This window comes from Salvia splendens, chromosome 2, assembly GCF_004379255.2.
Source record: "Salvia splendens isolate huo1 chromosome 2, SspV2, whole genome shotgun sequence".
NCBI lineage: Eukaryota > Viridiplantae > Streptophyta > Magnoliopsida > Lamiales > Lamiaceae > Salvia > Salvia splendens.
Window position 1 is genome coordinate 41,776,150 of NC_056033.1, and position 15,547 is coordinate 41,791,696.

The 15,547-nt window shown below is 33.8% G+C and overlaps 1 protein-coding gene across 3 annotated transcripts; it reads right to left on the reverse strand.

Annotated features, from left to right (window-relative positions):
- Window positions 1-11,793: 11,793 nt before the first annotated feature.
- LOC121770942 (ankyrin repeat and SOCS box protein 12-like) lies at window positions 11,794-14,403 on the reverse strand. 3 transcript variants are annotated; one of them, XM_042167721.1, is made up of 8 exons: window positions 14,378-14,403; window positions 13,991-14,130; window positions 13,610-13,741; window positions 13,367-13,506; window positions 12,984-13,073; window positions 12,612-12,737; window positions 12,072-12,415; window positions 11,794-11,963 (listed from the first exon to the last, which is right to left on the reverse strand). In XM_042167721.1, the coding sequence occupies exons 4-7, from the start codon at window positions 13,490-13,492 to the stop codon at window positions 12,257-12,259; spliced, it is 501 nt and encodes a 166-aa protein (XP_042023655.1). In that variant the 5' UTR covers window positions 13,493-13,506; window positions 13,610-13,741; window positions 13,991-14,130; window positions 14,378-14,403; the 3' UTR covers window positions 11,794-11,963; window positions 12,072-12,256. The 3 variants fall into 3 exon arrangements, with proteins under 3 accessions (XP_042023655.1, XP_042023668.1, XP_042023662.1); XM_042167734.1 differs by having other exon boundaries at window positions 11,794-11,980; XM_042167728.1 differs by lacking the exon at window positions 14,378-14,403 and adding an exon at window positions 14,221-14,238.
- Window positions 14,404-15,547: the final 1,144 nt, after the last annotated feature.

Sequence of the window (15,547 nt, forward strand, 5' to 3'; positions counted from 1 at the left end):
AGATGGAGAAAATGAAAAGGGAGGAGGGCTTGTTTGATTTCTTGGCAAAGGAGATAATAATGAATTAGGTTTGGGGTTTGCAACTGAGGGTTGTGTGGTTGAGTTTTGTAGTAGTTCATCTGCAAATTGTCTGTTGCCAAAAATGGGGATTGCTTGAAAAATGAGTACAATGAGAATTAGGGTTGCAGTGGGGTTATTTTTTTGCTAAATGGAGGTGAAATCAGCTAGTGGCTGTTTTACCACTCTTCACACACATATTTTTTGTGATTGTTAGCAGATTTTGACAACCTCAAGGGAATAATCATATTTAGTCCTAAGAATTCTTGCTTGCACTAACTCTCACAAATTAACTCATCAAGATTTTAATGGAGTTATTGATTATATGTGAGAGAGAGAAAGAGAGAGAGAGAGAGTTGGAGTTGACACATTCAAAAGAATAAGTTTGTCAATCAGTTCATTTTTGTGGTGATGACATGGCTGAAATCAAGCTCTACATATCTAGTTATGAAATGATGTATACCAAATATATTGTTTTAAAAAATGATTATAGATGTAATATTTACTTAATTGATTCATTGTGAAGAAAATTGGTAATGCCATTTGCATCCTACTACTAAATTTGCAATTTTAACTTTAACTTAACTTTCTCATTATGTTAGCTAATGCAATTAATTAATGTGCATGGTTTGTGTGCAACTATGGACACTTATATGTCAATATAGAAAAGGGTGTTGAAACATAGTAAAAAGTGGACAATCCATGTGCTAGTACTTAATAACATGTCATAAATGCCAACATTGAAATGGTGCCAAAATATGTTGTACGATTGCTCCTTTTCTGTATTCAATAATAACTCGTTCAAAGAGATTCTTTGTAGTTTCTATATATTTTTCAAGTATTCAATAAATTATAGTACGAACGAATTTGGTGCACCATTATATGTCCAGCGCAGTAACAAAAAAGGAACTCACAAGACTCACGATAAGGAGGTGACTCGTTTGATCCCTCTCATATAGTATATCTTTGTATGGTCTGTGAGTTCCCTTTTTATCACTACACTGAAGGTATAGAATTTTTGAATCTGTTACATGCATTACAACTATAATTTCAAAAGAGAATGATCATGAGTTTCATCCATATAAACACTATGCTCTCTGCCAAATCAGTAGTATTGGATATGCTTACAAAACAATACCTGGGATTATTACATCAATATTGTAACGCCCCACTTTTCGAACCTTAATTTTCGAACCCTAAGACGATTGTATTTATTACTTTGATTGCCGCGATTAAATGACGAATTGTTATGTGTTTGCTGTGGTGACCTAATTTTGATTTGACCGAGTCAAATCCGTTGATTTTATGACGTGGCTTAAATTAATTGATGTGGAATGAAATATATATTGCGGTGAATTATATTTTAAGGGGGGTGAGATTTAATTAGATTCATAAATAATTACCTTGCCCTTTTGTTGAGAAAATTCGACCACTATTGATTATTAGAGAGGAATTTTATTTCTTGGATTTAATTATTTGTTTTGGGATAATTATCCAAATTAAATCCTAAAGCCTAATTACCTTATTTCCTATGTAAAAATCGACTCCCACTATTTTCCTAAGGGAGATTTCGAAATCTCCTAATTTTTGGGAGGAGAGAATTATTCATTATTTATTTTGATCCCTTAATTATTTCTTTCCATGTTTTAATTGGAATGTCCTAGCAAATCTTTCCCTACTTTATTTTATTAAGGATTTGGAAAATTTTCCTTGTGGGAGGGCCAAATCACACGCCTACTTCCTTATAATGTGGGAGGATTTTTATTAATTTTCTGCTCCGTATTATTTTATTCTGCTCCATGAAAATACCAAATTAAATCAAAGGCTAATTAAATAGCCAAGATTTTCGAAAATTTCTCCTTATTTCCTCCCTCAAATTCACGCCAATCATCTCCCTCAAATCCCCTCAAATCTTTATTTAATTTATTCTCCCAAATCTTCAAATTAATTGTGGGATATTTTATTTTCAACTCTATAAATAGAGACTAAACTAAAATCTAAACCCTAGCCACCCAATCCCACACGCCTACCCTCTCTCTCACACGCCCATTCTCTCTTCCCCACTCCTCCCACACTTGTTCTTCTACTCTACTCAAGATCCTTTCGATTCGTCAAGAGTTTGTTGAAGAATCAAGAGTTATATTCGTTTCTACCGATTGTTTCATTCAAGAAAGGTACAATCAAACCTCTATTCTTCATTCCTCTCCATCTAAACATTCTTTTGACTCCCTCATACATATAGTGAGTGTAGGGATTTCAAATGTAAGGATTTAATCGGTGAGAATTTATATTTGTATGTGTGTATGCGTTTTGAATGAAATTGTATGAAGATTTAATGAATCATTGGTGAATGATGTATGATTATATGAAAACATGAGTATGAGGACTCTTTTAAGCATGTTTGTGTGTTAAAACCATGAAAAGGTTGTGTTTGAATGAATGGGGATAAAACCCTAATTCGAATTTTTAAGTATTGAAAACTGTGGATTCGGACAGTAGATTCCGACACATTTTTGACCGACCAAATGAACTCCTTTTTATTCTATTCTTCTTTCTGAGTAAACTACATGATGTCTTATATGTTGTGTGTGAATTTCAACTCATTTGGATAAAATATGAATTTTTGGTGAATTTTTGAAGTTGACTGCGCAATTTTGCCCAAAAATGTTTTCTCGACCAGTAGATTACGTTTTTTATTTGACCGACCTAAAAAGGTTATTTTGACATGAATATTTAACTGGAAGTTATTTGATGAGTCTATTACATTGTGGTAAAATTTTAGCCCCAACGGAAGTCGGGTGAGTTTTTAATAATTTTTATAAAATAGTTGCGCAGTGCTGCCAGATTTCTATCCTTACAAAAACAACTATGTTGTTATAAGTGATATACATGATTTATATATGTGATGACGTGATGTGTTATTCAAAGATGGGGAAAAAGGGAAACGTTGGGGACATGCATGATTTTGAGTCGGTATTTGAGACTGATTGTGATACACATAATGTAAAGGTGATAACTCGCACTCTCGGCGTGACAGCAAGGGAAAGGAAATACTTGAAATCTAAGGAGTCGAGGTGAGCTTTCTTTTAAATAAGGACGATGTCCTAAGTATTTTACCGATGAGAAAGAAATTGTGTTTATCATGCCTTGTTTGGTTTTAACGTGCCTATCTGATGTGGCTTTTGCCACTATTATTTAAATCGAATTCGGGTCATCGTAGAGCCGCAAACTCTACTTGGATTAGTGTACATCAATGGTAGACCGTGTGTCAGCGTACGGGTTGGCCGGTCTAGTGACCTGGTTTGCGGCCGCATTCCTTGTCATGTACGTGCGGATATGGCTAACGTCTATGGGAAAATGACTGATCAGTCAACTTTTTACAATGGGAAATGATTTTGAGTGCCTCGGGTCTTTCTAAAGCTAAACCCCGATGGTTACTTACGTATGGCATGATAGATAAATAATAATTTTTATGAAAATGTTTTCGGCATAAGTCCACTGAGTATCTTTATAGTACTCAGCCATGCATGTGTTTTCCTTACGTGCAGGTTGAGCGGCGGCGAGAGGTTGGTGGTGTTGAGCAAGTAACTTGAAGAATTAAATGTTTATCTTTGAATTATGGGTGTCGTTGTATCTTCACACATGACGTCACTCCTTCTCTTGGTCGTTTTCCGCTGCGATATTTCTTTTACTTATTAGTTGTTAGGCCGAACTTAAATTTGTCCGGTTATTGTTTTCTTGTGATTCTGTTATATAATGTCAAACTCTTAATCGTTTCCTTTGAGTATTAATTGCCGGCCCAACTCATTATTTAAACCCGAGTCCCCTTCTTGTTTTATACTTAATTGTTCATTTAGTATGTCGGTCAAACCTCCTTGATGAAACCCTAGCCTATTTTCCTTGTTATATTTAAGTCCGTTTAAGTCGCGATCGCCGCATTTATTATACCCTAGAAGGGCGGTCGTGACAAATATGAATTCCCATGTTTCATCAATCATGAGTATATATATAATCATCAAATGTCTTGAGGAAAAAGAAGTGGGATGGATAGCCAATAATTTCAAGATTGAAGAACCTGCAATGAAGAACTTAAACTTGAAGCAGGGTATTTGGCATCCACTTGAAGAACCTGCAATGAAGAACTTAAACTTACAATGTCTGAAACAGCAAATTAAGTCAACACAGCTAAATATATACTTCAAATGTGAAAAGGCATTATGGCAGCACACAATGGAAAACATATTTCGAAGATTCAAGTTCACCTGCAAAACGTGAACAGCCAATGTTTGAAATAAAATCGAAAAATTAAGACACTAATACTATTCCGAATACAGCAAATTAAGACTACACAGATAAATTCATACTTCAAAATGTGAAAAGCATTATAGCAGCACACAATGGGAAACCTATTTCGAATATTCAAGTTCACCTGTCAAACGTGATAGCTGCTTCATCCACTCATGTCTATAATCGTGTGGAGCGTTGATGAGGTTGATCAAATCCGATACTAATTTAGTGTACATGTGTAAAAATTTGGTGAGGTTGATAAATAATTGATGTAATTTTGCATTAATCTGATGACTAAATGATTGTTTTGAGTTTAAGAAATGAAAATTATATTGTATATAAATTTTGAAGTTTTTGAAAAAATTGTGAGGATGGGACGATTGATAATTTTTTAACTCATAATCTTTTTTTATATTTTAAAAGATGTGGACTAATCTGTGTTTAATCAGTGATTTTATAAACAACTAACTCTAAAGTAAAATTAAAAACTAAGGTAGTTTGTCTATATATCACATGGGCAAATTCTAGTTGTGCATGTGAGTTACAAGAATTATTATCCATAAATTATTTTTGTTGATCTTGCGATTAAAATATTAATTTGTTCTGAGTCTACAACTAATCAATATTTCAGGGCAGGCCTAATTGGATGATGAACGTAAGGCAATGTTATTTTATTGTAAGCTCTGAAACAACTTTGTATTATACAATATTATATATATTAAATAGTTTCGTTTGTTGAAATAAGATTTGTAGTACTTATAAGACAAAAATGAGATGAAGGGACAAAACGAGGAACAAGAGACTAGAATATAAGAGCATCCACAGCAGTGTCCTTGCCGACGGACGTGCTCTTGCCGTCGGCAAGGACAAGTCCTGTTCGCCGCTGTGCTCCTGCCGACGGCAGGGCGCTGCTCTATGCATAGAGCACGTCCGTGCCAACGGCAAGAGCACGAGGCGTCGACGTGGCATGCTCTGATTGGCCTGTTGGTTTATCATTTTTTATTATTATTTTTTTAAAAATTGAAAAAATATGAAAAAATCAGATTTAATAAAAAAATATTTTCCCACTTCCTAATAAAATATATCCATTTTTTCCACACTTTTAATTTATTTTTTCATTATTTTTACCCCAAAATTCATACTTTCATCTATAAATACTCTCATTTCAAACACAAAAAAATGACACTATACCAAACAACTCTCTCAATCTCAATTTTTAGGATTTTAATTATGTATTTTTTATTTTTAGGATTTTAATTATGTAGTTTTTAATTTTTTTATAATTTGTAATATTATTTCGGGTAATTTTAATGCATTTTAATATTACGGAAATATTTTTATTTAAATTGAATAATAGAATGGTGGGACCCTTGAGCTTGTCCTTTCGGAAGAGAACGGATGTGGGTGTTGTGCTCTTGCCTAAGAGCAGAGAGTAAAAGTGGATCCGGGCCCACATTCGTACTCGTTGGCAAGAGCACGGATGTGGATGCACGATCACAATAGTTCCATGAAATTGTATAGACATAATCAAAACGAATGGATTGATATGCAAGGAAGTAAATTAAATGACCAAGAATTATGGCCTCCATTTTCTAATATTTATCCAATTCTTACGTGGACGAAAGTTTTTCAACTTTAAAGAGGATAATTTAGTCAAGGTCTTGTTCTTTTTCTACACGTATCTTGATAGAATTACAAAAAAAATTATTTATAATTATAAATTTATAATATAATTAAATCAAAGATGTTTCATTTTCAAGTTTAATATTTTTTATCTTTATAAAATATATTAATATACAAAATTCAATATAAAAATTATTCATTTCAATAAAGTTCTAAATAATTCATTTTTACCTCCAATTCACACAACAATCCCACTTCTATAAGGGCATTCATAACGCACCCTTCTGTCATGCTGACGATGAAATGTGTTATAATTATCCTATCAAATGCCAAACCCTAATTAACTATTGGATTTTATTTTTCTTTATAATAATAGAGCAAACCGAAACTAATTTTTCTTTTTATTACTTGCATTCACTAATTAAACAACTTGTTACACGCTTTAGTTTCTTTATTATAATATCTTGTTTACTTCAAACCCAAAAAAAACATTCTAAAATACGAAAATTAGGAATTATGTTTGTCAATAATTTTTCTTGACTTGTTATAACTTTTACCAGAGCAATAAAAAAAGGGGGTATACGAAATATAAACTTGTCAACTTTGTGGCAAACATATATTATTCCATTAAAACTAATACTATAATAATACAAACCGTTTCTTTCAATAAAACGACCAATTCAATTCCTCGTCATCTCATGTGAAAATCCTTCGGTCAACGGTCAAACAAACCAATGTGTGTGGCAATTTTTTCCATTCTTGCATGCATTATAAATACACACACAACACACTCTCAAAACATCACATATTAAAACCAATCCAATTTCCAAAACCCACAATTTCTATTTTCTCATAGCTAAATAGAGTACTCCAAATCCAAAACCAAGATGAGGTTTGTCACATTTTTAGCCATCACGGTACTAGTTTTTGTGCTTATGGTACAACCTTTTCAAGCGACTCGAATTCTAGATGAAGATGAGGAGCAATGGATGACGAAGAGGGGCGAAAACCTACTATTGCCTTCCTTCCAAAGGGGGCGACCGACTGGGCCGCCCGCGCCTAGCGGCTGCACGTGGGTCCCCGGGGGCGAAGGGAAGCCATGCATGGCCTCGGTCGGTAGCCGAAACTTTGCTGGTCAGTCCCATCCGTCGGTGGCTTACCCAAAGCAAATGGCTAGCTTTGGTGTCGCTAAATAAAAGCGACACAATTTCGAAACTAACAATACCAACAACAACAACAACAAGATAATTGTTTTTTTTTTAGTTTGATTCATGAATCAATTAATTTGTAATTTTTTTTCCTTTCTTTTTTATGTGTGTGATCCTTTAAAAATTGTTTTTAGCAAATATAGTAAAGAATAAATGTCGAAACCAAATGAGGGAGAGATATTATCAGCTCTTATGTTGGAAGTAGGAATTTGTATAATGTGGATGTAATGAAATTAGATAAATGGATTTTTTTTTGGCATGTTTTATTCCAAATCGGATTATCTATTGCGTACTTGTCACTGGCAGAGTTACATGCAATTTTGTAATTTTATATTCAAAATATAATTTCTTATAAATATTATTAGTAAGATTTGAAGATCAATAATTTGTTCCATGTCAGTGTTTTAAGATTAATATTCATAAACTACGGAAAAGTTAGGAGGTCTTGAATTTGTTAAATTTCTATAAATTGATGCTAATTTTTATTTTGATTCTAAAATAAATTTTGCTGAGGAAGTTGTGAAATGTCTTCTTGGATCATGTATAATTCGGTCACTCCTGTTTGTATTTTTTTCGTTTAATGCATTCTCAAATCAAATGACATGTGACAATCTTGGTCTTGAGATATCTAAATTTAAATCAACGGTGTTAATCAAATACTACTACTAAGGAAAGTCTTAATATATTTAATTAAACTATTATAGAAAACCGAAAAGCTCGACAAAAAAGTTTAATTTCCATTTTCGCGTATTTCAATGTTGATGAGCGGATGCTGTTAGCCTGATATGTATGAATGATTTTATTTAAGAGGGACAATTAACAATTTGATTAAATATAATAATTGTATCATGAGTAAAACGAATATTAAAATATAAAATTAGTTATGTAAATTTTGACTACATACAACGGTACAAATAGTTTTAGTGTTATACTAATAAACAAATAAACAATATTTTGATACTATGATCTAGTAGTTCATAAGTTCATTTGATATATGAAAAAATCTTTTTCGGTGTGCATTGTTGAATTGAATCATTAATAAGTATATAAGCAAACAAAAATATAATATTATAATACTATAATATTCATATAGGAATTTTATAGTTTACTTTTGGATTGGAAGGACAAATTTCGCTTACTTATTCATTTTCTATTTTCGTCGATAATTATTAGTCAAAACATTAATTCAAACAATAGTCGACTTAAACTAGCGTTTTACTTTTAACTAGTATCACGCCCGTGCGATGCACGGGTCATTTTAATTTCTTCATATTTATTTCATTATGCGAAATAAAATTGAGAAATGATAAACAAAAGAATATTCGACATCCTCTTACTTTGGATTATACTTTTTCAATCACATTAACCCCACATGGCCACAAGAGTGCGTTTAAATGCTAACTTTTCTTAAAAATGTCAATACGATCACATTAAAATTTCAACACATATTTGTGTTGACATTTAAATATTAGACTTAAAATTAAAAGGCATTTTAATTCTGTGAAAATATGAATTAACCGTTGAGTTATAACTGCAGGAGCAACTTTACGTTGCAATAATTTAAGATTGCACTGGTGAGACACTTCCTAGTCGAGCTTCATTTCATTGCAATATAGTGACCCTATACACTAAAAACTCAAACCTTGAAACCTAAATCCCAAACCCTTAACTTTAAAATATACTCATCATGACCAACAAATGAGCCAAATATCAATAAAATTCTCCTTCCGCCCCAGTTCAATTTTACTTTGTTGATCACTTATTCTATTTTAGGGGTTTTAGATATGTATTCGATATCTTACACTGGGTCGGCCTACTTGATAATCCTTACTGATAGTTGAGGTTTTTTTACATGAATCTTGGTTGTAAATCTGATTATATGCTCATATCAAGAAAGTGCAATTTTAATTAAAAAAAACATGATGACATTCTGTTTTTTTAAAAAAAAATTGTGCAAATCTATACATATATAAAAGAGAGTTTTGGGTCAATAAGAGTGACTCGATCGATACATTTGAATCCTAAACCATAAATACTAAACTCTGAACTCTAAACCATAAATACTAAACCCTAAAAAAAAAACCATAAATACTAAACCCTAAACCCTATTAGCTTCTAGATTTGAGATCAATTAGAATGGCTCGATACACTTCAACCCTAAACCATTAATCATAAACCCTAAACGCTAAACATTGAACCCTGGATCTAAACCGTTACTTTCATCTCAATTATATAGAGATATGTATTAGTATTAATTTTCATAAACTTTCTCACTTCCTCTTCGCCTAATTATCATAAAAACAAAAAAAATATTTCCAACTTCTAATTTTATTGAAATATGCATAATAATAATTTATTATTTTCTATTATCATAAAAACATTTAAATGTCTTTTGTGATTCAATATTTAAATTCCACAATTAATATTGCCCTACCTACATTATAAGAAGAAAAAAAATCTGTCATTATAGCTTTGAACGCTAATCAATTTTTAAATTTAATATTCAGTTTTCTGGCCTATTTAGCATACTTAAGGGGACGTTTTATAGGTTTTGAATTTGGAAGGTAAAAAGCATTTTTTTATTATAAATGAAGTGAAAAGTTATGGTAGAGGCATCTATTTTTCACACACTACACTGGTCTGATTTTTAATCCTCTACTTGCCGGTTCACACACTATCTGGTCCGATTTTTAAAATATTATCACAATTCAAAACTTCTAACTACGCATTCTTTTGAAAAGTTAGATTAATGTAATGTATTGAGATAATTTATTTTATTTTGCATTGTACATCTTCAATTAATTTCCAGTTAAACACATGCTTATTTTTTTATTTTATCATTTTAAATTAGTACACAATTTTTGTTAATAACATTGTACCAAAAAATCAACTAACTCAACTGAAGTAATTCTACAATTAATTTTAATTTTTAAATGAATTCATGAATACGATTTTATATCTTGAGATTAAATCCTAATACTCCGTCCATATTTGAATTCCATAGTTATAGGGATAGATTATAACTTATTTATATCTATTAAACACTCAAATAACATGATATTTAATCTAATTAATCCATAATTATAGGGATAGATTGTGCCAAACCAATTTATTATAAATAGAATTTAATAAATATTGCCAAATTAAAAAATTGAATATTGAGCGAAATAAGATAAAGAAACCCAAAATCATAAAACAGCTAAACCCCAAAGACCCCGATAAGTAATTTCTTAACATCAAATAATTGAACAAAAATAAATTACAAAAATGTAAATTAAATAAACTGAGCTAAAAATAATCTCCTCCTCCATCTTCTTCTCCACATTTCACCGCCTGCAATTTCCAGCAACTCCTCCATGCTTAATCTGTTATTTCCGGTAACTTCTCAATTCTCTCAGGAGTAATGTTCATTTTCTTTCTTCCTCCAACAACGCATTTGTTGGACTGTCGCTGTGAAACCTTCAGTTCATGACGACGATAGCACGTCTGAGGCAGCAACACATGAGAATCACCGCACTTTTTTCCACCACGGTCATTACAATTTTAATTAACAGAATTGGTATTTATAGAAAATCTAGTAGCTTTTGGCATTCTAATTCCTTTTATATTCTTCTCTATTGACTCTTAGTGATTCCAATCTAATTTATTATAAATTAAAGTAGTACTCCCTCCGTCCCGGCTAAGATGACACATTCCTTGGCCGGTACGGAGTTTTAGGAGTTATTTGTTAAAGTGTTTAATTGGAAAGATGAAAGGTGGGTGAAATTATTAAAATAGAGAGAGAAAGAAAGATGAATATTTTAATAGGAGTGAAAAAAAGTTGTTGGGTGTATTAATTGGAGAGAGAAAGTTTCAAAAAAGGAAATGTGTCATCTTAGTTAGGGCAAATTAAAACGGAAAATGTGTCATATTAAGCGGGACGGAGGGAGTAATAAAATGACATAAAAAATTTTAACCGTTCTCAATGGAAACTTTTTTAATCTGAACCAAATGTACGTAGAAGTTCAACCACTACTCATATTATTAGGTTTTATTGAATTAAATTTAATTCCAATGGTCATTGTCTTCCATTTATTAAAGAAATACATTATTAGTTACTATTAGAATTCTCCTAATCACACGTTTTACATTTAATCATATGTTTAATCAGCCATTTTTATATTTGATCGTATTAATTTTTAACTAAAATGGTATTTTCATAAATACCCCAAAACTCCCCAATTATATATTTATATATATATTCATACTTGTCGCACAAAAAACTGGCTGTAGAAATATTCAAAACAAAACTATATAAGTACAAATTTGACCAAGAAGCTGAATATAGAAACTTGGTCAAATCATTTATGAATTCAAGTCAAATGGAGAAACATGAAATAAATCAAAATTATTTCAAAAGTGAGATTACTAGTAACATGGAGTATATTTTTTGTAAAATATCGCATGGGATATTTTATTATATATTCCCATGATATAGCAAAACCACTAAGAGATAAAAATAACATTATTAAACATACTTACCCCCTGTTGACTATTGAATGCTGCCAATATATCAAAGCATCAAACTATTTAAATTGGGAAAAAATGGAGAGACCAAATGATATCATGATGGAAACGATCAATCAATATTTGCAGTTGATATTAGTATTATATGCTCCAATGTATTTGTACACACAACACAAACAAAGCATCTCTCTATCTCTCTACATGAAATGTTGGAAATAGATCATGACCTCCCCCGGGCAGCTTGTCAGATACAGCCAAGAAAAGTATTCAAACAAAGCAACTCTGCCACCAAAAATAGCCTACTCATCACACCATCACCAACATTGTTGAACAGTCTTAGTTTAGGACAGTTTAACAACAACAATTTGGGAGTAGAGGGGAAATAGTTACCTCATTATACCTTCTTCTGTTGCCTAAACCTTCAAGTACTTCCAAGTAACGTTTCTTATATTGCTCTCTCTGCAAGATATGTGGTACAACATACGAGTGAGTGAGTGTGTGTGTGTGAGAGAGAGAGACCTTAGGTTAAGAGTAATGATGAACTGAATTTCCTCCATAATATGGAGCATCAAGACTCAAGGACAGGTTTTTGCTGGTCCAGAACGATTGTACTTCATTATGCCTTCAACAGTCCAGGTTTGATACCCTGGAAGCTTTGCAGTTAATGGAAACAAAATCGAAACAGCTTTACGATTATCTACCATTGCAGCTTCCTCAATAGCTATTGTGCGACCCTGAACGTCGTCATTATCAGTGTTGAGTCAGTGCAAGAGGCAATTAATTGATAACACCAGAAAGAAACAACAAGGTTGCTAGGTGAAATATAACCAAGACGAAGTGGAAATCTCAGTTGTATAGGGTGTCTGCAACTATTAATGGGATGAAAATATCATAGGTTGAAGACTAATAATATCATAGGTAGAAACTAACTGTGCATTGTTTATGAGGAGTTGCTCCAGCAGCAATCAAACATTCGAGATATTTCGTGTCCGGTAGTTTTGCTGCATGTGCCAAAGGAGTTAACCCATATAAAAACTTGTCTGGGTCAGCCTTAGCCTACATAGAAAAAGGTGGATACAGAATAAATTTACCAGAGATATAGTAGCAGATGCTAATGAAATTAAACAAACAGACGAATGTGATTACGCTACAGCTAAAGAGATCAAATAGCACATTACAAGCATTAGCATACCTATCACACAGCATTTAACACGCATATATGGATGCTAGGATTATCACTAGAGTTTTAACCAAGTAATAACAAAGTTGAAGTCCATAATAACTTGAGTTTCACCAACATACCTTAATCAGACGCTTCACACATTCATACGAGAGTGCCTTGATTGCTGATATAAGAGGGGAGTCCTGAACTGCTGAAATGTTTGAATTCGGCTGCAAAATATAAAGCAACAAAAGAAACATAAGCATAGTAAGCTGCATCAATCAAACAATAATATGCTAACAGAGGCACATATCCTCATTAGTTAATAGTACATCAATCTCACTGGATTATAACAGTATGACTGGTTACATTTCACCAAATTATACATGATAAATCTATGAAACTCTTTTTAAGTTACAGCAACTGAAATCCTAATACGACAAGTGACACCGCGCCAAAAATGGATTTTAGACAAGTAACATTTATCGACAAAAGAATGCATCTCAAGGTTGTGCTTGCCAACCTCCGCTCCAAATTTCAGCAGCAACTTGATAGACTTGAGTTGTCCTTGAGATGCAGCAATTTGTAAAGGTGTTCCATCCACAGAATCTTTCTCCGTAGGAGCACCATTATTCAGCAACAATTCCATAAGGTCCCTGTTATCTGCAACAAACAATCATTTAGAATACAACAGAAAAAGGATCCTGGCAATTTTTTCTTGACATCACAATCTTCTAAGCAAAAATGGGCCAAAATAACCACTGACCTTTTTGAACTGCATAATGCAACGCAGTGAATCCCTTTTTGTTCGCTGCCTGCAGTTGAGCTTTATGGATGATCAGAAATTCCACAACATTGATATGTCCCGCGTTGGCAGCTTCTATCAGAGGAGTATCCCCTGAATCAGTTTATAAACTTGAATCAATATGAAAAAAAATGTTGTACAACTTAGAGTCACAAAGAATACAAACCCCGGAGCAAAAGAAATCAAGAATCACAAACTATTTCAAATATAACACATTACCAATCCCCAAAACGAAAAAAATCAAGAATCATATCAAATAGTACAAGTGTTGAAGGCAGATAATTCCAAATTACTTCCACATAAGTATCACGAGTGAGAGAGAGAGAGAGAGAGAGAGGGAACCGCAGTAAGACTGGATATCAACAAAGACTCCGAAGCGTTCCACTAAGAGTGTGAAAATCTCCAAATTTCCCTTTTCAGCAGCGTTCCACCCTTGAGTGCTTTAATGATTCCATCAGCAGTAGCCTTCAAAATCTCAGCACCTGCCATTTCAATCAACCGGTAAATGAGTAATCGAAGCGCAAAATGTTGCATACCAAGAACTAGAAATCATCAGAAATCAGCACACTAACCATGCGTGAAGAAATCAAGCGTATCCAACAAAATTCAAATACACGTACTAGAAGGCGAAAAAACAAAATAAAATCAAATACACACAATCATTCATGAAGAGCTACTTAGTTATGCTTGAATAGAGCGAAAACGAGAAGGATTTCGTGATGAATGTACCGATTTGAGTGGGGGAGAGAGCAGCCATGGCTCAAATTTTGATTACTTGAAAATGAGAAGAGTACCCGCTCCAGCTACTTTAGAGCATCTACAATGGTGGACGGACGGCCGTCCGTCAGTGCCAGAGGCACGGAGGAGGTTGTCCGCCGCTGCGCTCGCGCCGTTGGCACGGCGCTGCTCGATGCATCGAGCACGTTCGTGCCAGCGAGCGGCATAGGCGTTGCCTTTGAATATTTTTATTTTTAAAAAAAAATCGGTATTTAATTATAAAAACTGATAAAAAATATTTTTCAAATCCAAAAAATATGACCATTTTTTTGCCCGTCTTTCTGTATTTTTTTTATTTTTTCCCCCAAAATCATCTATAAATACACACATTCATCATCCATTTATCACATCAAATCATCTATCATTCATCTCTCATTCATAATTTTCATACAACCTATCTTCACATCCATCTCTCACTCAAAACCTCAAATGGATTTCACCCATCTTATGGCGGAAGCGGAGCGCGAAGAACAAGAATACTACGAACAACACCGTGCCGCTTATGAAGCATATGTCGCGGCGAATACCTCCGCTCCTCCTCCTCAACGAACTAGATCAACTCACCACTACATTCATCGTGACCGGGAGGGAGCCCACGAAAGGCTCATTGTCGACCAGCCGCGGTTTCCGGCATATTACTTCAGGCGCTGTTTTCGCATGTCAAAGCGCTTGTTTATGCGAATTGTCAACACATTGTCCACACGTGTTGAATTCTTCCAAACAGGTCCAGATGCAGCCGGCCGGCAAAGTATCACGCCGTTGCAGAAGTGTACGTGTGACGTCCGACAACTCGATATTGGACAAACGGTCGACCTCTTCGACGAGTATTTGCATGTCGGTGAGTCCACTGGAATCCTTTGTCTAAAAAATTTTTGCGAGGGCGTTCGTACAGCTTTCGGTGATGAATTCCTTCGGGTACCCACCACCGATGATTACCAACGGTTGCTTCGTCTTCACGAATCAGTCCATGACTTTCCCGGAATGCTTGGCAGCATTGACTGCATGCATTGGAGGTGAAGAATTGTCCGACTGCTTGGAGGGGGCAACACTTAAGCGGTCACAAAGGCGGCTGCCCAACACTTATCCTTGAGGCGGTCGCCGACTACCGCCTATGGATTTGGC